General features: G+C 38.0%; 1 protein-coding gene across 1 annotated transcript in view; it reads right to left on the bottom strand.

Moving 5' to 3' along the window:
* Window positions 1-25,224, bottom strand: part of LOC122815361 (solute carrier organic anion transporter family member 1A1-like) — a 418,921-nt gene that overhangs the window by 245,118 nt on the left and 148,579 nt on the right. The window contains exons 5-6 of the mRNA XM_044087816.1: window positions 11,180-11,310; window positions 4,082-4,234 (exon numbers count right to left, since the gene is read on the bottom strand). Of these exons, the coding sequence (XP_043943751.1) occupies window positions 4,082-4,234; window positions 11,180-11,310 (284 nt within the window). The remainder of the gene's footprint in view (window positions 1-4,081; window positions 4,235-11,179; window positions 11,311-25,224) is intronic.

Below are 25,224 nucleotides of genomic sequence, written 5' to 3'. Positions count from 1 at the left end.
ACTGCTTGTCTCATCCTTGAAGTGATTTCTTACACACAAGTAACTACACCTCTCAACCTCTTAGAGCACAATTTCTGGATTAAACCAGACATAATAGGGAGGAAAAGGCCCAGCACCAGGAACGGATTTTGAATATTATTCTTATAGCATTAGGGAGTTGATAGAATAAAATGTTTTCCATTAGCATGCATTTTCTGAAGGATATGAATTCTGAAACTCAAATGTCTGTAATTATTTAGTGATTTCAGTCTTCAATGTTTGTCAGGAAAGCACATATTTTATAAGTGACAGACCAAAAATATGAGGCAAAAATCTGGACAGTCTGTCAAATTCTGGACAGCTGACAGATATGCTAGTAACAGATGTCTCATTCGACTCACCCACTGCATGCCACTATATGTCTTGCAGCTACATAGGGCAGGTCTCATCACAGGTATATATGTCGTAAGATTGATTCTTCTCATCATAAATTTGAAACGAAACCTCACTTTAAATAGCTTGATATTTAACATGACTAGTTTCTCTTCTTTGGCCACTATGTCAAACATAGTCTCAAACAGTCTTTTATTTTGGCTCAGGAAACTCTTGTTACTTTATTTTCAGTGAAGGTAGATATGCCATAGACAATTGTGCAAAACTACCACAACTTGAATATGAACCATAAATAACAGAAACCACACTTTAGGAGCTAGGACATTAACAGAAGAGTTTAATAAGGGTCAGTTCTTGGATGTTTTGATTATGAAGGATGAGAAGAATAATTGTTAATCATAAAATATATTCAGGAAAGACACATTTTCCCACTAATACCTCCATTTTAGAAGCAACCATCCACACATTAATGAAGAGCAACTGAAACGATTGTTGAAACTCCTGACAAAAGATTCTAACTAAATATACAAACTCTGATATCACACTACAGTGAAGAAAAAGACAAAGTTCACTATGGTGGCCAGGGGGTTAGTTTCACAGACTGAAATTGCAATGTTTTGGGTGTTTGATAGATGTTTTGAATTTCGAGTAAGTGGTTTTTCGACAATATAAAATACACACACAGACACAGACACAGGCACACACACACACACACACACACACACACACACACACACACACACACACACACACACACACACACATTTTTCATGCAGTTCACAGGAGTTGAACTGTTTAGTCTTTTTAAGCAAAGTAAACCATTTTTATACATTTTATATTTTTAATGTGCATTTATAGATATAGATTTTTAATATTTAGCATTTTTAAACAGAATGAACCATTTTTATATACTTTATATTTTAATGTGCCTTTATCGATAGGTATTTTTAATATTTATAAATATGTTTTTCATTGATGTTTCTAGCTATTTGTAATGGTTGTGTGATTAGATTTTTTTTTTTATATAAAGTGTGTGATTATTTTGATTTTGCAGATTCTGATGAAATCTCTATGAACTAGAGAACATGAAAGTGCTTAATCTTTTATTAAAGTCTTATTTCCTAGAGTGTGGTTTTAGTGTTTCTGTTATTTTTTGGTTGTTTGTGAATATTACTTATAATAATTCTGCCTATTTGGACTGGAATTGTCTTCTTTTAGGTTACAACTGGAATATGGCCATGCAGTGATCACATCTATTCTCCACCACTCCAGAGAAAAATATAACTCACTGAAGATTAGGTCAAATAAAGATTGATTACATTGTCTAGGAAGCCAGGCAGTCATTCATTAAAGATGCAGATCTATTAATCAGCTATTTTATATTTAATTTCTCAAAATCAAACTCCTAACCCTGTTTCACTAGCAGGCTTTCAATAATATGCCCTCAGAACAAACAACATTGCAGCAATCATTGTTTATCCCCTTTAAAACTTGAGCCATGGCACCCCATCTCCCTACCTTAGAGGCCTCTGTGATTGTAAACAATTCTGGAAGCAGCTACAATAATTCCTTCTTGGACACTGGGAATAATGCAGTTTTACCCAATCAGCTGCCAGCTAGCAAATCCACTCATCCCGCTCCATGTACTATAATGAACTACACATCAAGTGATATTTGTCACTTATGCAGAGTCAGCAGAGTCAGCAGTTAAACTTGCATTAGCCAAAGGACTGCTACACTTTAGTTGTATGAACATAATTTCAGTTCATGTCTCTTATTAACTGTCTTGAAAAATGATATCCTAAATGTGTCATATTCTAGTCTCTGTTATTCCCACCGTATATTATAGACCACTGTCTGTGTATTGCTTTCTGTCTCTCTGCAGTTTGTCTAGGTATATTTATTTTTTGCTGATTGTTTCACTCCTAACTGCTGATACTCAGTATGTGTGGTACTTTAAGAGCAGTATACTATAAAATACTTTGTGCAAATAGGCCACATTTGGATCAGTATATTACCCCAATAAATAAAATTAAATCAAACAATCAGTCAACTAATCATTCAGTCCTGAAGGTCTGTTGTCAAAGTAAATACTCAATTGCAAGTCATGTAGTCTCTCTTCTGAAGTTACATTTTGGACTATAGATGTAAGTGTAGGTTACTACAATAGTACGTAGGCATGTAACCTTTTTGTCTACTTGTTGAATGCCACACATTTTATTTACTAATTCTGTATTTTTATCTAATATTCTTGAAAATGCTTAAGATCTTTAGTTTTCAGTCTGACACGCTACCGAAATATTCTTTTGCAAAATGCACTAGAAAATGTACATACATACATACAAATATTTCAAGCATAGGCATTAATGCCCTTCTAGCTTGCCAATATACCAAAACACTTGTTCCCATAATAAGTGTCTAGGCTGTTCTTAAAAAGATCTAAACTAGTACTTGCTTTAATGTAATTTGGTTGTCTGTTCCATGCATCAGCTACTCTGTCAGAGAGCCAATTACTACACTTCTAATTCCTACAGAATCTTCTACATAGGTTGTCTGATGATTCTCTAGTAATTTTAGATAACCCTAAAAACATTCCCAGAGATAGTTGTCCGTAAATGTCCTATATACCTGAATAAGATCTCCTTTTAGATAGACGTAAGAGACATTGTACAAGTTCAGATATTATAGTCTTTCATAATAACTTAGATTTTTACATCCGTGGATGCCCTTGGTATATTTCCGCTGTACTCTTTCCAGTTTACTCATGCTTGTTTTTCTATAGGGTTTCCATATTGTTATTCCATACTCAAGTTTGGGCAGCCATGGTGGTGCAGCGGTTAGCATTGCCACCTCACAGCAAGAGGTTCTCCGGTTCGATTCTCGGCTGGGTTGCCTTCTGTGTGGAGTCTGCATGTCCTCCCTGTGGTTGTGTGGGTTTCCTCCGGGTGCTCCGGTTTCCTCCCATATCCCAAAGACATGCTGTAGGTGGATTGGACACTCTAAATTGGCCCTAGGTGTGAGTGCATGCATGTGTGTGCCTTCTGTGGAAGGTTGGGTGCCAGGCTGGCAGCTTGACACTGTAAAACTCCACTGCCAATCATGAGCGGACAGATGATCTGCTGTGCCGACCCCTAACCAGGAAAAAGCCAAAAGAAGAAGAAGAATTTCATACTCAAGTTTGGGTCTAATGTAACCAACAAACATTGACTTCATTATGTTTGATTTCCTAGACTTTATAAATCTTTTTATACAGCATATAGTTCTATAATTATCATTAACTAATTGGTTGATATGATTAGAAAAATTCATAGCTGAATCTACCCATATACCCAGGTCGTTAAGTGAGTCTACAGTTTCAATCACTGTGTGCTGTCTTAAATATTCACCTTTCAGTTTATGTCTCCCAAATATCATATGCTTAGTTTTTGATGTATTTATCAACATATTATTCTCCTGTGCCCAAATGGTCAATTTAGTCAAGTTATTTTGCAGACATGTAGGTCTCACTTTCCAACTTAACCTGTATTAATGCCAATACTGCAAGCATTTAGAAATAAATAAACAAATAAATAAGTACTCAAGTAGCAACTGAGAGGAGGAAAACTTTGTTTTGATGGCATCTATAAAGAATAGTTAAAAGGATATTGTATGGCATACCATTGCTTTTTAAGACTACCAATGGATATAACAATAGTTCAAGAAAACTCACCAAAATAAAATCCAGCATTTTCTTCTTTGGCAAAATCATCTATATAAGACACTCCCAATGGTACTATGGGTGTTTCTCCCATGCCTCTTAAAATATTTCCAATGAGAACAACAATCCACATAAGAGATCCACTATGTCTGTTACTTTCACAACCTGCAGATGACCAGATACAACACAGAAAAAGAAGCTTTAATACATTTATTGCGAACATTTACATTTTTATCATTGTAACTTCTTCTGCTGCTCATGAATAATATGTCATGTATCACGACTTCTAATGGTAGTGCAGGTTTCTATTGTTATAAATGAAAAACGCACATGAGAAGACTGCTACCTGACATGTAGAATGCTATCTACAGGCCAACAAACATTTCTTATATTTTATGCTGGTAAACATCCAAATTTATGTTACCACTGCACACAACAGATATGCTTTAAAATTCTGTTCTGATACTGAAGTCATCTCTTAATGTTTACTCTTTAATAGCCCTGGTTCTTTTCCCTTGTGTACTAAGCATTTCAAAATGACAACTATAATTCTTTATTTATTTATCTCATTTTGTAAACTGGGCAAAACCTACTTACATAAATGACTCAAAAAGAAAACTTCTAGTTGTATAGCCAAATCTCAGAAAGTGAGATTCATTAACAATTACAATAGCTTTAAATAAATGAGTAGAGTATGCCTGGAAAAATATACAGGTGCAGACACAGTTTATTTATATTCAATAGTTAGACTTTTCAGGACAAGAGAGAAATGCAATTTATAATATGTGGATTGTAGAAGGCATTCAGTACATTCTAAATCTTGCAATATAAGCTTCAGCTGTCAGTTTGTGAAGAAACTAGTTTAGTAAAAACTCTGTATTATGAGGACAATGTATTCTAAATAACAAAAACAAAAATAGAATATATAGTAGGAATAAAGTGCAGGTAAAAGTGGAGCTGAAATACACAATATGATAGGTCACAGACTGAAAGGCTTAAATGTGGAGGGTTAACTGTAAAAGAATGAAATGATAGGGGATGGAAGAAAAAGGTGCATGGTAACAAGTTATTAGTGAAATTAGGTTCTTTTGACAAATGGGGGAAGAAGGGGTCTAGGGTTACAGGAACCTCATTTATTAGCATACTGCTTGCTTACAAGGGCACAGAAAACATAGAGGTTTTAGCTGATACCATATTTTAATGTATACTTTGCATATAGCATTTATTCTGCTGTTTGAAGTCAGTAAGAGATGATGTGATACAGCTGATCTTGTGGATTGATTTACTACAGAATATAGAGAAGTGATGATTCATAGCTCAGTCTTGTATTTATGGATGAGATTTTTAGCATTTGGAGAAGATTTTCAGTGGAATATCTTTAATGTGTGGGGTGGCGCTATGTGAATATGAAGGAGACTTTCACAAACTTAATTATGATTTGTTTATAGGGAAGTATGACTTGCCACTAGCTTAGCCTGTTAGAAAATTCTATCTGCCCAATTTGTATCAGTGTCTCTGTGATAACATCCATGTCACACAGGCCCAGGTTTCAGACCTGACCTTTGGTCACTGTCTGTGTGGTGTTTTGTGTATTCTCTTTGTGTTCTTGGGGTCCTCAATTGTTTTCCACTTTGTAAAACATTCGATTTGATTGGCTGTACTACATTTTATTTATTTATATATATATATATATATATATATATATATATATATATATATATATATATATATGGCCTACTTGTTTTTGTGACTTTGTCTGTGATGAAAAGGGGCTTGAAAAGGACAATTTCACTTAAAAGTTGTCAATAAACTAAACTGAACTTTGTAGTGATGAATGCTTATTTTTGTTTCAATTGAAATGTAGGCAGTTGAGTTCTAAGTATTTTCAAGATTGTCATATATGTGATCTTCTAGTCTGATAACTTTTTCAATGCTATTTGCAGAGTATTCCCAATCTTTGCAGTTGAGCTTGGATCAAAACCTTTCTCCTTCAGTCTATTTGGAAAGAGTGATTAAAAGACAATACAAGGCCTTAGTGTAATGTAAGCATATAGCTCAAGTAGACTAGCCTTCTCAAGATAATTGGCAGTGATCTATGTTAATTTGTTAGTTTGGACAGGGGGTTCTGCTAAACTAAGCAGGGAAGACATCTTAGACTTGTTCTCCTCATCTTTCACAACTTTCATTACATTTGGATGTTATGAGGTCAGTAGATATGTATGCAGTCCCACAACTGCAGATCTATACATGCAATCAATTTCGAGAAGGCCCATACCTCCTTTAGAATGGAGAATATATAATCTTGGTATGTACTGATTTTTATAAATCATTTGATTTGCATGGAGCACCCTTCTTGTTTTCCTGTCCAACCTATCCAACACCTTTTGGGGCCAGTCAATCACCCCAAAACTGTAAGTTAGGACAAGAAGAGCAAATTGGTTTCTATCTAGGACTTTTTTCCTAGATATCAACACTGTTTTCAGCAGTAGTTTTATTCTTCTAAAATATTCCTTACTAAGTTTTATTTGCATTTATTCATGTTTTATTGTTGATCCTTCATCAATTCCCAAATATTTATACATTCCCTCTTGTTCAAGTTCTGTTATATCACATTCCTGTTCCAGGCTGACGTTTTCTTCGTGCTGCAGATTTTTCTGCTTTAGAGGTTGCTTTTGCACATTTATCAAGACCAAATGACATTCTCATATCATCTGAAACATTTTTGACCACTTGCAGTTGTGCTTTCAGTTCCTCATCTGATAAACTATGCAGTTTTAAATAATCTACGAAAAGAAGAGAAGTCTTTATACTTTGTTGCTTTCATGGAGACAAATTGTAGCCATGACCTAATCTGTTAAGCAGACAGCTTAATGGGTTAAGGGCAAGACAAAGAGCAACGGTGACAGAGAGTCACCCTGGAATATCCCCAATTGAAATTTTATCCCTGGAATAATAATTTATCCTTTATCATGGCTTAACTGCAAAAGGGGTTTACCACTGTTTCATAGTTGCTATAATGCAATCAATCAGTGTAGGGTGTATCTTACTCAGTTTTAAGCCCGCTTTTATCCATGAATGTGGGATACTGTCAAATGCTTTTTTTTGTAGTCTATCCATGTCATACCTAGATTCTTCCCCTTTTTCCAGTTCTCCATTATGACTTTATATACCTTACTACCACCACCATTTCTCCTCCAACTATCAATAAGGAGCAGGTCTTCACCATGCTGTCTAAGGCCAAGAACACTACTTTGATGGGCCATAATAATATCACAGGATGCCTCCTGAATAGCATAAAGCATCACCTGTCAGTCTGGCTAGAATCATTATTTAACCACAGCCCAGAGACAGCCTTCATACCAAATGAATGGAGTCCTATAGCAGTTATCCCTCTGCACAGAGGGAGGGGCTTTCCACAGACCCAGAGAACTACAGACTTATAAGTCTTACTAGTTTTATATGCAAGGCCATGAAAAGAATTATCACTGACTTGATAAACAGTGACACAGGAAACTTACAAAACTTGTCCCTGCCCAGTTCATTTTTGTCAAAGGCAGGTCATGCCTACATAACCTGGTGGTTTTCTTCAAGAATGTCACTAAAGCAATGGACGTGGGCAAGGCAGTGCACAATGCCTATCTTGCCAAAACATTTGACATAATATCTCATTTGGGCACTGTAGATAAACTTAAAAAATTAGACAAACCAAGATATCATCTGATGCATAGCCAGCTCTTTCACTGATAGGACACAAGAAGTTAGGATAGGGGAATCCATATCTGCATAGAGGCCAGTCACTAGCTGAGTCTCACAGGGATCCCTAAAAGTAGACCCAGTGATCAGGGGTTTGGGAACACATGTTGACAGTAACATGACCTTTGACTATCACATTGCTACTGTGATAAAATCATTCTATGTTGCACAACTTATAAGTAAGAACATGGCATCCAGGTACAAGGAAGTCATTGTTTCACTGTACTCGGCTCTCATTCGACCAGTAATTGAGTACAGTGCACCTTTCTGCATGTGCCTGACCAAGTGTTTGAAATGGCTTGAGATACCACAAAGGTTTTTCATTTAAAGAGCACAGGGAGCAAATAACAGGTACAATGCAGACATTCTCAAAGCCCTATCCCTGTACTCAGTCTCCTACAGATTGCTGTGCTATGATCTTTACCTCCCCTTACAATATATCTTTTGATCCCACACTGTAAGATTTGTTGCACATCTGAACAACAAATAGCATCACAGAAACCTTGTCTGAGACATAAACAGGACATATTGGAGGGACAAGTATGAGTGTCAAAGATTACCCTTCCGTGGAACAGGCATCCGTGATAAGTATATCTGATCCCTAACCAAGTTTGACTGTATCTTGGACCATTGCATAGGAAATCACATATTGACTCTGGTTTGGCACCTATGCCCCTAATGGACAGGGACAGCCTGTGGGCTCTTGATGTGCACATGCCTATGTCATAATTGTAAAATTCTGTAAGTTATTGACACATGTCAGTAATATTTTGGTAAATTTGCAGTACGCTTGGTTTTGCTTAAAATGTCTCTTGGGCTGATGGCCTAGAAATCATGACCTGATAAACTTATGGATAGCTGCATGATCAAATGATAGGATGAAGACTGTTGTAGTGAGAAGGGCAATGTTAGGAATTAGAGGCGTGACAAATGATGTCATGCATGGTCTGTCCTTGGTCAAGTATTCTTCTTCAGTGAGCTTATCTCAGACACATCTGAGGGAACTGAGAACAGGATCAACCTCTTTGCTGATGCCACAGAGGCAGGTGCAGCAGTGGAGAAAGGTGGGATAAGTCCAGCAAATGAATGAGAAAAGATGAACAAGTTGGTTGAGATGTGGCAGCTAAGATTCAGTGCAAATAAATGAAAAGTACTAAACTTGAGTCGCAACCAGCCTGGTGTGGATTATTGGTTAGAATGAGTGGAACTGATGGCAAAGAGTAAGAAAAGGATCTGTGAGTGTTGATGACACCTGAACTAGACCATTGTAAATAGACTGAAAGGACACCTGTAGCACCATATAGAGTGCTATTGTGTATCCTCAGGGGAATGAAGATAATGCAACACAGGCATAGTGCAGTGGTTTTCTTCAGTCGCATATTGTGGCCCCTGCCATCATTGTAGGCCCCCAATATACACAGTAGTGGACACACCTTTATAACATTTTCTACAGATAACCAACACCATTCTAGCAGACACATGTACTGCCTTCACATTCATTGGAGCTTCCACTGGCTCAGTATTCTCCTAGACATATGGCAGTGGCACGAATGTCATCTCACTCCTGTGTCACACCCATTACCACTATATCTGATGTCAGTCAATCGATTATTCCACTGGGTCAATACCTGTTCTTTCCTCACTTACTGGGCCTTCATACTGTATTATGTTCAAACATCCCAAATGGCAAACAATAACAATCTCTTAATAATGGCCCTGAATGTTTTAAGAAACTCAAATGAGGTTGCTTTTGCTGTATTGATTAAAATGAAAAAGCACACTTATAGACAGAAATAGACGTGATTTCCCTGTAAATGTGCATGTAATAGTAAAGCAGTCTGGCTTAACTTCTGAATATGTAATTTGTTTGTAAGTCTGTAACAGTAACATCCTGGGTCTTGTTAAGGTCCCTTTCATTTGCTCAAGAATAAAAACAACAGGAGAACGGAAAAAACTAACACACTCAATAACCCGAGAAGAGAGCCAAGCAGCTGTTCACGAATGACTGTGGTCCACGAAGTTCTATGGTTTTAAACCATAGTACTTCGTGGACCACAGTCATTCGTGAACAGCCGCTTGGCTCTCTTCTCGAGTATTTGCTCAAGAATATCAGACTCAGAAAATAATACTCATATGTCAGCCTCAACAAGCAGCTCTGACAGTTGGGGTCACAGTATGGATTCATAAAAGCTGTCAGAGTATCTATACATTATTAAACAAACCACTGACAAGAGACTAGGACGGCACTAAGAAATATTTATTGTTAAGCGCTTTTCGTTTGAAAAGTAAAACAAACTTCATCAGACATACTAACAATCATGTGAACGATCTTATATAAGATAGCAATTAGCCAATCATTTCATCTGGTGCACATATTAAATGAGGTGATTTAAAAGCTGAAAAGAACTTTTTTAAAAACATTTTAAAAAAGTAGACACCTTGAAAAAGCTCCACTCTCTCTCTATTAAAATAAACATGTGAGAATTCAAACACAGTATAACCTAAACTGTACAACTAATATTACACCTAAGTACAGTGTGTTATATATAAGAAACATTAAACATAATCATAAATATAATCAAAAAATATAAAAGTAATGATAGGCAATAATGAAAATTATGTACATATGTTTAAATATGTAATGGAACAATTAAAATATAACTCTGGAAGAAAGATCAAAGTTGCAGTACCAATTACAAGTCATCTTATCAGGCTTTTAATTTTTAAAATACTACTAACAGAACAACCCTCTGAAAAGTTCTTTTCAGCTTTTAAATCACCTCATTTAATATGTGCACCAGATGAAATGATTGGCTAATTGCTATCTTATATAAGATCGTTCACATGATTGTTAGTATGTCTGATGAAGTTTGTTTTACTTATCAAATGAAAAGCACTTAACAATAAATATTTCTTAGTGCCGTCCTAGTCTCTTGTCAGTGGTTTGTTTAATCTAGTTTGTTCTTCACTTTTTGGATTTACAGGGTATCTATACAGTTCATTCATGATGCCTTTATTGTGTTTAGTTTATAGTCTATATCAAGAGTATTTATTTCTAATACTATTAAAGTATGGGCAAAGGGCAACTTTACTGTTAAGTGCAATAAACTAAACAGTCAGCTTTCCTGAACTACTCTCTCAGCCAGGGTGTGAGAAGCTGTCACAGTATGGCTTGATGTATTTGTATTATTTGTTGGGAAGGTACTCATGTTAAGGAAAAATAAATACCTTTATGTTCATCTTGAGACTATGAAAATGACTAATAAGGAAAGATAATGCACAGTAATGAACTACATGTTAAGTAAACATCTAACAAATTTATTATGGTTAACCTGAATTTAAAGTTAAAGTATATACCTGTTTCTTGCATCAATAATGAACTTCTTGCTTGCTCTGACATGAAATCCTGGGACCCGTAAGCTGAACACATGGCAATAACTGATGTTGCATTAAATGAAGTTGTTACCTTTGCTGTTTCATATTTATATCTGATGTACAGAAAGATTAGTTAGAAAAGTTAGAAAACAATAGTTATAGCTCCAGTCTTCAGACATTGTATTGCTAATATATCATTTAGAATTTAAAACAAAAAATATAGGCTTACATTAATACACAGTGGTTTAGATATACTGAAATTTAACAATGCCTGCATCACCAGTTTATGGAACATATATGCAAACCTGCATGTCTTATTTATTTATATTTTACATACTTGTTAAACAGGTAAGCCCATCGGATATGAGTGCCCTATTTCAGGACCATTCTCTGGGAAAGTGACTTGTTTAGAGTCACACTGAAGGCAAATCGAAGTAGAAGGGACCAAACCCTGTACCACTGGCTCAGGAAACAACTCGGAGTCTTACTCCTCTGCACTAACTGCCAGACAAAAAGGGGAACATTAAGTATACATGACAAGTGTAAGGCAAATGTGGATGAAGATATAGACCCTTAAAAGCTTATCTCCATTTTGATTATTAAAACAGAAGAAGGAAAACATATATCAGTTGTACACCTGTAACTACTGTTATTCTCATTTCCTTGGTCATGGTTTCCTTAGGATAGCAACAGCTTTTAAGATGCTGTATCTAATCATCCTAACTGTACAAACCAAATAAGATCATACTTCTACAGTCGAATTATACATTTGAGGAGTCTGATTGTTTGGCTCCTTACAGGCGTTGGTGTGGTATGGGTAATGTGACAGGTAAAGATGCAGTCAATATTGCACAGATGGTAGCTGTTGGCAGTGTTAATGCTGTGCTTTACTCTTTTTTTTTATAATGTTACCAAGATTTTTGGGTTTCTAATACCATGATAGGAATGGACCCCATTCATAAGTCAAAGCATGATTAAAGTTCATGAACTTGTAGCCATGACCTACTATATTCAGTAAGACAACTTAATAGGTTAAAAGCAAGACAAAAAAGCAGCAGTGATGGTGACAAAGAGTCACCCTGGTATATCCCCATTTGAATTTTTATTCCCAGGATAATAATATGCCATTTACCATGGCTTAGCTGCAAATTAGTTTGTCACTGTTTCATGGTTACTGTAATGTAATTGATCAATGTAGGTTGCATGTTATATATTTGTAAACACTCTTTTATGCATGAATGTGGGATGCTGTCAAATGCTTTTTTGTAGTCCATCCATGCCATACTTAGATTCCTCCCCTTTTTACAATTCTCCATTGTAAATATTTAATGATCTTTTGTTCCGTATTACTTTCTTTTGTTACCCTTTTGTTCAAATGGCAATTGAGTTTTCTTCTAAATGATCACAAGTTCTGTTGGCATCTATTCCAGTCTATAGTATATACATCATTGGAAGGCAAGTTTTTGGTCTCAGGTTTCTAAGATATCTTGCAAGTTCACTCTTAAGGAAGAATATTGTTTTTCCTGTTGTTAAAGAGGTCGGTGTCTATTCGAGGTGCACATATATGTAGTTCTTGTTGATGGCTATATCTTTGCTAAAGATGTTAATACTTTTAGCCAGAAGTTAGGTACTGCATCTGGGCCTGGGGTTTTCCATTTAGGATGTTTTCTTAATTTTGTTTCAATATCTGACTGCTTAGTGTACACTGCACTGCAGCTCTTAGAGTATTAAACCATTTTCCATCTTACCTTTAAAATCGGCAACATCTACTCTAAAACCACCAATTACTAGTGAGCCCACATTCTGCTTCTCAGTAGTCATCTTGGGATTAGTGCTTCTGTTTTGCTCCTGGTGACAGAAAGAGCATAGGAACATTATTTCCTGGGGACTGCTGATAACCAGAAAGCCTAATAATTGCTTCATAGGTTCCAGTTTTGAATGTGTGCTTGTATTTTGCTCCTGGTGACAGAAGGAGCAGAGCACATAGATTCCTGACTTCTTCTGGTTGGAATGGGAGTGTCTGTGATTGATCTTCATTATTTGTCTGGTTGCTATTCAAGGCATCTAAGAGGAAGCAGCTACAACAAACCCACAGACCTTTGCATCATCTGTGATAAGACTGTGGATCACCAACAGGCTGTGGCCTGCTTCTCATTTTGGGATTGGTGCTACTGTTTTGCTTCTGGTGAGAGAAGGAGCAAAGGAGCATTGTATCCCAGCAGAGTGAAGCTGTGGTGAGACCAGCACTAATAGTAGCCAGGCAGTAGCCATTTGGGGACTCCCCTCTTTTCTTCATTCTTGACAAGCTAATTCTTTCTTTTCAGTAAGTACTGCTCAATTTCCTTCTAACTTCACAATATCTGCATAAATACTTTATCCATAAATCATCAAGTTCTACTTATTAGTTTTCCCTTGAGTATTTGGCAGTGGTCTGCATAGCCACAGACACCTTGAGTTGACATATTTCATGTAAAAGCCTATTGAAATTTCACCAATACCTAGTTGCACACAGGACAACTAGTTTGCAATGACAAGCACTGTCCCCAGAGCCACAAACCAGATACTCCTGACATTACCTTATATTCTCACTCCAACTGTCTAATCAATTAAAATGGACTTTTAACATGGATATGAACTTTCCCAGTATTTCTGTTTCCAGCTTCGTGGATATGGGCAACCTGAGGCAATGTAGAAATTGCCTCATGTTTACTGACAACCAGTTAATTCTCAAACAAACAGATATGGTATGTGAGAGATGTATTTATACAATGTCACTGGAGGCAAAGCTCTCACATAAAAGCACTCCTAATGTCAATAAGGTTGTCGGTAGTAAACACACTGAATCCATCACACATAATTCAAAGCAGACACATAGTCCCACATATGCCAAGACACTTAAATGTAACCTTCCTAAACCCCAAAGACCTCCTAGATGAAGTACACATAAACACCCTCAATAATGACATAGGAAACCTCCAACCCCCAAATGCACTCTTTGAAAGCAACACCCACATCGACACATACAGCTTCATCTCACGGAGCCTCTACTTCTAAGCCCATTAAGGCAAACCACCACAAAATCAACATTCTAGTCATTGGAGACTCCATTGTGAGACACACTGATGTCACTCTCACCAGACTGAGTAAGGAGAAAGTCACAGTCAGTCGCTTACCAAGGGCCAAGATACACTACATTACGCATGCACTCAGGTCATTGGCCCACAAGCACCAGTATGACTCAGTCACAGTCCATCTGGGTGTAGAAGACCCGAGATGTACTTTCTTAGATTATATTAAGAGAGACATCATGGAGCTTCCAGAATGTGTATCTCAGGCTAGTAAAAGCCTAACATTGAACAGCATTTTACCTTCTCCGAGAATGATGCCACAATATGAACAAAAGTTAACTGACTTTAATAATTGGCTTAATTTCTGGTGTCATTCTAAGGGGATGCAAAGTTTGTCAGCATGGAAGGAGATGGTCACCAGATCATACTGCTTTGCCAGGGATGGCCTGCACCTCTCCCCTGTAGACTTTCGAATATTAGCTAAAATATTGTCCTCCCCAGTAGTGCCTTTTTTTTGGCAATGCTAAGCTGAAAGTACTTCCAACATAGCAAATCAAAATCAAGAAAATCTAAAGGTATTACTGCTCAATGTTAGGAGCCTAAACAAAAAACTCCACTCCCTAGAAGCTCTCTTCACCCTAGAGAGTGCTGCTGTCTTTGCTGTCACTAAGACATGGTTTAAGGTCATGGAGAGCATGGAGAGCACACCAACAGTTCCAGGTTATAATGCCTTTCACACATTTAGACCAGCTACTATACAGACAGGTACTGAAGGTGGAGGTGTCTTGATGAACATCAGAAATAAATATGCCTCAAGGCTGGTCAAACAGGACTATGCACTTAAGCTTCTCCACGTTCAAATCACCTTAGGCAAAATCCAATACCACTTCCTTGCACGCTAAAGGTCCCCCTCTATAACCCAGGAAAGCCATACCATCTATTGAAACGTATTGGAAACACTCACCATCCAACCCAATACTATACTCATGGGCAACTTTAATTGCCCCACTATTAACTGGGAATCATATATGACACCAAATGTACAGGCACAAGAATTTCTGGATTTTGAAACACAAACTCCCTAGACCAGATTGTCATACACCAACAAGTGGTGCAACTATACTGGATCTGGTTCTCACTGATATGGGAGAGTTCTGCACACCCCCTAATGTAATGTCTTCTGTGGTAAGGTCACACCACAAAATGGTCTCATTTGAAGTAAAAATACAACCTGAAACCCTGACTCTAAGGTTAATTTCCTACTATTCAAGCCACCATAAATCCTGAGAACACTGCTGCCTACGCATAACTGCTCACAGAAACTCCATACAAGGATGTTAATAGCTGCACAGAGACAGCTGTACCCACCAGGAAGAAGTACAGAACTAACTCAAAGAACAAGACACCCTGGTGCAATCTCAACATCAGAAGGCTGTATTACAGAAGGAAGAAAATCATGGCAAAAATTAGGAGGTGCAGCACCCAGCAGGATAAAAGCACTCTAGTCAAACTAAACAAACAACTCAGAAGACAAATAAGTCTACCAAAGACAAATTTGAGGTAAATTTGGCCTCCCAGGCCAAGGACAACCACAAGGCATTTTTTAGTTATGTACGCAACCTCAAAGGCAGTACACAATTGTGTACTGAGCTCATTGAAAGTGGATCCACCTATACTGAACCTTAAGATATAGCAAACCTACTGGTCAACAAATGCAACTCCAACTTTACCCCTCTCTCCCCATCAACCTTCCCTCAGGAAATACCATCAAATATAACTCCCTCTGCTATCACTACAGAACAGGTTTCTAATGCTCTCTTTAAGGCCAAGAACACTGCAGCAGTGGGCCCAGACAACATTCCAAGATGCCTTGTAAATAGCATGAAACATGATCTCTCAGGCTATCTGGAATTGCCATTTAAGTATAGCCTCCAAAGAGGCTTGGTGCCTCATGAATAGAGAACTGCAACAGACATCCCTCTGCGTAAAGGTGGGCCAACTACAGACCTTGGAAACTACAGACCCATAAGTCTCACTAGTCTCATATGCAAAGCCATGGAAAGAATTATCATGGAAATGATCAATAATGACATAGGAAACCTCCAACCCCATTTGTTTCTTCAAGGGCAGGACATGCCAACTCAACCTAGTGGACTTCTTTGAGAAGGTCACCAAATCAATGGATGAGAGAAAAATGGTTCACACGGCCTACCTTGACCTGGTGAAGGCATTTGATACACTCCCCTACTTAAGCACTGTTGATAAACTTAAGATGTTGGGTACAAACCCTTATGTAACCTGGTGGATAGCCAGCTGGCTCACAGACAGGACCCAGGAAGTTAGAAATGGGGAGTCCACCACTACAAAGAGGCCAGTAACAAGAGGAGTCCCTAAGGGATCAGTCCTGGGACCACTCCTTTTTTGTCAATGTCAATGGCCTCTGGCTGACTTAATTTGAAGAGGATTGCAAATTAGGAGCTGTCATTGAATCATCCACTGACACAAATGTTCTCCAAGATGGGCTGACATAAACAAAGGACTGGTGCTAGAGGCATGGACTAAAACATAACAGTATATTTTGGGAAGTCATCCACCCCTGGTAACTATCATATTGATAAACACAGCTAAGAGTTGACTCAGTAGTCAGGGACTTGGAGACACACATAGACAGTAATCTAGACCTATACCATCACATGTTTACAGCAGTGAGGAAATCATTTTGTGTTGTGCAACTTATAAACAAAGATATAACATCTAGGTCAAAGGAAGTCATTTTTCCACTTTATTCAACATGCATCAGACCTATCCTTAAATACACTGCCCCTTTGGCATGTACCTAAGCAGGCATATCCAACAACTGTAACGTCCATAGAGGTTTCACACTAAAACAATACAGGGTGTGAGTAACATGTCCTATGCAGACTGCATCAAGGCCTTATACCTGTATTCTGTCTCCTACAGGCTGTTTAAGGGAGATCTATACCTGGTATATAAGGCATTGACAGAGTCCACTCTGATGGACCTCCTCATATCCACAAAACAAATGGCACCAGAATTACCTGTTCTATAGATTTAAACCATGCATGTGATATAAATAGGACCTGCTGGAAAGTCAGGTATTCAGGGCTGCAGAGTGCACCCCTGCCTTACCAGGCTATACCTCATTCCACACTTTCTGACCCCAAAATGAGGTCAGAAATACTTAGGGTGGTGTAGTCTCTAGCTTCATTAAGGACAGATACACCTCCAGACTGGTTTACCAACATGACGCACTGGAATTACTCCAGATGCAACTGACAGTTGGCAAGACACCCATTCAAGTTATAGCCCACTATAGACCCCCCCTGCATGTCTTAGGACACCCACACCTTCTACCTGGACCTACTTGACTCCATCAAGGTACCCCCTAACACCCTGATCCTTGGTGACTTCAACTAACGCACCATAGACTGGGTGAACTATTCCTACACTAATGCACTCACCCGACGATTCCTTGACTTCATCAGTTCTAATGCACTAGATCAGCTGATCTTATCCCCCACAAGGGAAGATAACATACTGGACTTGGTTCTCACCAACATGGGTGATCACTGCACCACTCCCATAGTATGTTCTTCCCTGGTAAGATCAGATCATTATTCTGTCTCATTCGAAGTTTCTATCCCATCCAAACCCTCCCCAGCCATAACCAGGCTAATAAACTTCTAAAAAGCTGACTACAACCTCCTAAGGGAGGGTATCAGCAGATTCACACCCCACCCCCCTTCAGATGATGCAGATAACTATGCTGAACAGTACACCAGTGTAGTATACAAGTACCTGTACAACTGCATGGACTCAGCCATACCCAACAGAACTAAAATCTGTTCCTCAAGGAAACACAAATCTGTCTGATGGACATCCTGTATCAACAGGCTTTACAACAAAAGGAAGAAACTGTTGTCCAAGGGTAAAAAGGAACAAATTCCAAACCAGAAAAATTCCCTCCTCTGCCTCAACAAGCAAATTAGATCACTAGTTAAAACCTCCAAAGCCAATTATGAGTTGAAACTAGCCTCCAAAACAAAGGGAAACCACAAGTCCTTCTTCAGTTACGTTAGGAACCTCCATGGCAAAGCCCAAGTTTGTTCCAAACTAGTACTTAATGGTACCACTTCCTGCTGACTTAGTCAACCTGCTGGCTGATAGGTTCGGTGCAAACTTCACCCCCTTATCACTCCCCCAAAGGCCCAGTCGACATCCCTGATACTTGTCCCACACCTCACATCTCTGTAGATCAAGTGGTAAAGGCCCTATCCAAGGCAAATAACACAGTTTCCATGGGACCTGATAGTATCCCAAGCTGTATTCTGCACCATCTCCAGCAAGAACTAACTTTGCCATTGAGCACCCTATTCAACCACAGCCTAACTACAGGCATCATTCTAGCAGAGTGGAGAACTGCCATTGTCATCCCTTTGCACAAAGTAGTAGAACTACTGACCCAGGAAACTATCACCCCATCAGCTTGACAAGCCTGATCTGTAAAGTCATGGAGCGAATTATTATGGATCTCATAAACAAGGACATAGACAATCTACAAGCACTCAACCCCATCCAATTCAGATTCGTCAGGGGCAGATTTTGCCTACTGAACCTAGTTGACTTCTTTGAGACTGTCACCAAGACCCAGGAGGGAAAGTCAGTACATACAGCTTACGTTGACCTGGCCGAGACTTTTGACGTAATCCCCCACTCGGACATCATCAAAAAGCTAACACAACTTGGTGTTAATCTCTGTCTGGTCTGATGGGTGGCCAACTGGCTCACAGATAGTATCCACAAGGTCAAAATAGGTGATGCCACCTCTGACAGCAGACCTTTCACTAGTGGTGTTCCCCAGGGATCTGTCCTGGAACCCCTACTGTTTGGCATATACTTCTCAGAGGTCCAGGCAAAGACAAAGGGCCTGTGGCTGACCAAGTTTGTGGATGACTGTAAGTTGGATGCTGTCATTGACTCCCTAATTGATGTTAACATAGTGCAATAAATCTATTATCATACCATTTGGCAGAAACATGGCCCCTACTGATTACCACATCAATGGCACCCCCCCTAAGCACACAACCTGTGGTGAGAGACCTGGGTACTCAGGTTGACAACAATCTCACATTCGACCATCATGTGGCAGCAGTGGTCAGAAAAGCCTTTTACTTGGTTCATCTCATAAGTAAAGGGATTGCATCCAGGAAAAAGGACGTTATTACTTCTCTGTACTCCTCCCTTATTTGACCTGTAATTGAATACAATGCTCCATTTGGTATGTACCTTTCCAAACACCTGCACCAACTGGAATGGCCACAGAAATACCTCACAAAGAGAATCCATGGCCTCCAACACTTATCCTATGCGGACAGGTTTAAATCACTATCACTCTACTTGGTATCAAACAGATTGCTCAGAGGTGATCTGTGTCTCACCTACAAGGCAATATCGGATCCTTCCCTACTAGAGATGCTCCATATCCGTAAGTCCAACTCCTCGTGTATTACCCACATAAATCTAATATGCGACATCAACAAAACCTGCTGGACAGACAGGTTTTTCTCCTAGAGGCTGCCCCATCTCTGGAATAGACTTCCCATACATGTCAAACAGAGTACCTCACTGACCCTCTTCAAATGCAACCTTCATGAGTTGATGGGAAACCATAAATTTGTCCCAGGGTTTCCACCTTTGTCCCTCACTGACAGGGGCGACAGGTGTTGACTGAGGTTTCTTTTTCGGGGATAAATGCTTGGCTAAGCTTGTAAGGTCCCCAGGGCCATTAGCCTAGTAACCTCTTCTAAGCCTATGTTTCCTAGAGACTCTGCCTTCTCTGCAACAGGCTCCTCCATCCAAGTGAAGCAGAGTTCCTCCCTAACCCAATTCAAGTGTAACTTGGGCAATTGGACGGGTAACAGGAAATTCATCACTGGTTTGGTATCTATGTCTCTAATGGACACAGGCAGCCTGTAAATTGTTCATCACCCAGGCCCCTGCCTGTAAATGTTCCACCTCCTAAGCCCCTGCTTACACTTATCAAGGGTACCAAAACTTCTCAGAAATTTGGGATGCATGGCTAGGCTTAAAAAGGCCCTTGTGGTCATTAGCCTAGTAAACATCAATGAACCAATGAACCTATAATTTCTCTGACCATTACTTCATCCAATTTCATATCCTGTAGATTTGAGCTTCTTATTCATTCTTTTACTACTTATCCATTCAGCATCTTTGTTATTTTTTATAGGATTTTAATGGATATTTCTCCAAAATGTGTCTATTCTTTTTTTGGTGGTGTTTCAATTCCTTTTGTTTTGTTTCCCAATTCTCTATAAAATGTATTTGGGTCATCAATAAATTATTTTGTACTTTTTCTTTACATTTATCTGCATATCTTCTAAGTTTTTCTGTCTGTGCTGATATCTTTAGTTTATTATTTGCAGTAGGGTAAGACAGATCCTGGTCTGTTCTGATAATGTCCATTGCTTTTATCCCATCTATCTTTTTGAGTATTTTTGTTGATCGCTTCCTTCGTCTGCACTTTTCTAGCAGAAACACTTCTTGTCTTAATAGCTTTATAGTCTTCTTTATTTGATTCTTCCATGATGGCGTTTGATTTCTCCCCTTTCTTTCCCTTGCTGCCCTGTGTTATTGTAGTAAGGCTTTATCTGTTATTAATTTAGCTGCACAGTAATATATCATATTTTCTTCTGTTATATCACAAGACTTTCTATGAACAATCATGATTACTATGTTCGTTTCATCAAACTTCTAACATTTTGGGTTTTATTGACTTTCTGTGGTCTATTTCATTCATTGATCTTAATATGTCTATCCATCTGTATTAAATCAATTATTCCCTTAGATAATTGTCTTCTAAACAAGGGCACATTCTTTGTTCTCCATTTCCCGTGTGCAGTCTACAGAAAGTTCCAGGAAATCTTCCTGTGCCATATTCTCTTCAACTTCACTCTGTGTCATTCTTTGTTTTTTCATATGGGAACTCACTGGCCTATCACTCCACAACATTGACTGTGTCAGAGCTGCCACAGTTTCCTATACCTTCCTTTGCTGTGCAAGTCCAATTGAACTTTTGTAATGGTTTCTTTCTGAAGGCTCCAAAGTAACTTCATATGGCAACTGGTTTCTCCTTCATTTGGAGATTCATTAATTTATCATACTGTGATGTTATCAAAGTTAGATTTTCTACATTAAATCCTTCACTTCATAGGTAATCCATAACTTCATTTTCTATTTCTTTAACTTCTCCTTTACTAATCCTCTTTTCTACTTCCCCCTTTGTTTTCTTGTTTTTTTATATTGTACAAGTTTCCATATCTGGATGCCTTTACCTGTATTTTTCTTCAAATATCTTTGGTACTGCATTTTTGTATTGATTAGTTTTGCTTTCTCCTTTGCATAAATATTGCACCATAATAAATCTCTTTTTCTTGCAGATGTCCATATTTCTTCTTCAGATGTCCCCTGCTCCTTCTGTTTCTCCTTACTTTGGGGACTCATTGTTCCATCATGCACTGACATAACCTGTGTTAGACTTTCTACCCTAAATACTTTGCTTTGCAGGTATTCCATAACTTTATATTCTATTTTTTAATTTCTACTTACTAATTTTCTGTTCTGCATGCCCTTTTGTGATCTTAAATTTTGTATTGTGAAGTTTTGTATATCTGGGTGCCTTTGCCTGTATTTCTCTTTGAATATCTTTAGAGCTGCTTGTTTTGTATTAATCTGGATTTCTCCTTTGCATAAATATTGCACCATATCAAATCTCTTTCTTTCCCATGTCCATACTTCTTTTTTACACCTTTCAAAAAATGTCTAGATTTTGTATTTCATATTTTCGCATCCTCAATCATTTTTTCCAAATGATCCAAGATTTCTCGGTCTATATAATGTTTTTCATGAATATGTTATATTAACGAAAACAAATTTGCATTTGAAGCTTTTGACAGTTTTTCTTGTGCAAGTATTTTTCTTTCCTCTAATTTCTCTCTTAATCTTTTTGGACATCTTCTGTATGGAAATTCTGGGCTTCTTGCATAATAGTAACGATACATATTTTTTTTCTTATCCTCAATAGTCCACTCTATCATCTTTATGGCTCTTTTTTAGCCTGTCAGTTTTTGTTATTTTTGTGGACTACTACTTCCGTCTACAATGGGGGGGGGGCATCCCCCGAGACTGGCCTAACTCCAATGTAGGAATTTTTCTGTGTTCTGAAAATTTTATGCTACCATTTTTTTACAGTACTGGTACCAGTGTCCCTACCAGGATTAGGCACTTTTTTACCCTGGGACTTGTGCACCCAGCTATCTTTTACTTTTTAACCTACTTCTTTCAATGACTTATGCTATATAAAATACAGTCGACATATCAATGTTGTCTCGGTGAGATTATGTAAAAACAGAGTCCATCTTGTGAAGATACTCATCAAGATGTGAGGATGAATTCAGTTTCAGCAATACTACTCTTCTTTGCTTGCTGATTTTATCATCTCTCCATTTGGGCCCTTTACTTTTTTATTGTCTCCAAATATTTTGGGTTTCTAATACCATGATGGGAATGGATCCCATTCATAAGTCAAGGTATGATTAAAGTTCATGAAATTAGTATTGTTTCACTCCTTGATGTCAGCCAAAAGTGCACTTCACAGCACCCACAACATGCCCAGTAATGATTCCTTCTGCATTTCGTATGGAGCTACATGTATTGGTAACATATATAAATATGATTGTAGACTCTTTTTTTTTATAAGACCCGTTGCTCCTAATTGGAACTATCTGGGTATCCTTCTACATTGCTCTTGTTTCTGCTTGCAAATCCTGATATTTAACAACTTTGTCTCTCTCTGTATACAGGACACTGTAGTCACTAGTTGTGGCAATCTCAATAATCAATGCTACTTTTGTCTTCTTTTCTTGGACTTCTATATCCGGTTTTCTAGCATCTGTCTTTTGAATTGTTGGTAATGGATGATCCCATGTGATGTAGACTTTATCATTTTCTATGATGCTTTGTAGCTCATGTTTCCGTTGTTTTTCAGCCACTTCAGGGCCATAATGTTTGCACAATCCCCAGTGCAACAGTCTCACCACATTATTATGCTTTTCTGCATACAGTCCTTCTGCCATTAGTATGTCACAACCAGCAACAAGGTGTATGACTGTTTCCAATTCAGTTTTACAAAACCTAAATTTGTCTGTTTCTTCCACATGTTCAATGGACTTTGTAAACCAGCATGTACATAGTACACTATCTTGAGCCGCCAATATTAACCTTTCATCTCTTGGTTTGAATTCACCTCTCCTTAACCATTCCTGCATTCATTCCTGATCAACATGAGGTTCTTCCAAAAGTTTTGCATTCTTTTGTTTTTTGGCACATTCAGTTGCTGCCTTTTTTTATCTACTTCTGGTTTGATTTCCATTCCTGCTTGACGCCAATATACTTCTACTAGGTTAAGAAAAGAAGTAATCTTAGATTTATTCTCCTCATGTTTCAACACTTTCACTACATTTGGGTCTTGTGACATCAGCAGATATGTGTAGAGTCCCATGATTGATGCTCTATACATGTAATCAATTTCAAGGAGGTCCATCCCTCCTTAGGAATGGGGAATATATAATCTTGGTATGAACTGATTTTTATAGATCATTTGGTAAGCATGAAGCATCCTTCTTGTTTTAATATCTAATTTATCCAACATGCTTTGGGGCCAATCAATCACTCCAAAACTTTAAGTTAGGAGAGGAAAAACAAATTGGTTTATAGCTTGGATTTTGTTCCTAGACATCAAAGCTGTTTTCAGGATTAATTTAAGTCTTCTGAAGTATTCCTTACTAAGTTTTATATGCATTTGTTCATGTTTTATTGGTGATCCTTCATCAGTTCCCAAGTATTTATACACTCCTTCTTGCTCAAGTTCTTTTATATCATACTCTTGTCCCAAACCGATGTTTTCTGATGCTGCAGTTTTCCTACTTTAAAGGTTGCTTTTGCACATTTATAAAGACCAAATGACATTTTAGTATCATCTGAAAAAGTTTTGACAACCTGGAGCTGTGCTTTCAGTTCCTCATCTGATGAGCTATACAGTTTGAAATCATCGACAAAGACAAGATGAGAAGTCTTTAGACTTTGTTGTTTCCTAGGAGCCAAATTATAGCCATGGCCTAAGTTGTTAAGTAGACAGCTTAATGAGTTAAGGGAAAGGCAGAATAGCAACGGTGACAGAGAGTCACCCTGGAATATTTCCCTTTGAATTTTTATCCCTGGGATAGTAATTTGTCCTTTATCATGGTTTAATTGCAAAGTGGTCTGCCATTGTTTCATGGTCACTGTAATATAGTCAATCAGTGCACGGTGTATCTTATACATTTTTAAGCACTCTTTTATCCATGAATGTGGGATACTATCAAATTTTTTTTGTAGTCAAGCCATGCCATATTTAGATTATTCCCCTCTACAGTTCTCCACTATGACTTAATTTAACAACAAATGATCCTTTGTTCTATATGACCTTCTTTTATTACCCTTTTGTTCTACTGCCATAATTGAATTTTCTTCTAAATGACTATAAACTCTGTCAGCATCAATTCCTGTGTATAGTTTATATGTCATCGGAAGGCAAGTTATTGGTTTATAATTTTTGGGGTAGCATGCAGGTTCACTCTTAAGTAGTAGCATTGTTTTACCTGTTTGTTGGCTACTTGGTTACCAGTGCCTTTTTACAGCTAAGTCTAAGTACCTGTGAGCATTGTTTGATGTTGATGAAGGCATAATGTTTCCAAAGTAGGAACTGATGTTTGATGCACATCTATGCTCACTACTGTGGTGATATGCAATGAGCCAGGGTTGCTCCAGCGTTCTGTTCTTTTATCCTTTGTACTGGGTTACTTGTGTTTAGTGATGAGTGTG

Source organism: Protopterus annectens, chromosome 11.part0 (genome assembly GCF_019279795.1).
Source record: "Protopterus annectens isolate FY-2018-M chromosome 11.part0, PAN1.0, whole genome shotgun sequence".
Classification (NCBI taxonomy): domain Eukaryota; kingdom Metazoa; phylum Chordata; order Ceratodontiformes; family Protopteridae; genus Protopterus; species Protopterus annectens.
This window is presented reverse-complemented; position numbering and strand designations above follow the sequence as displayed.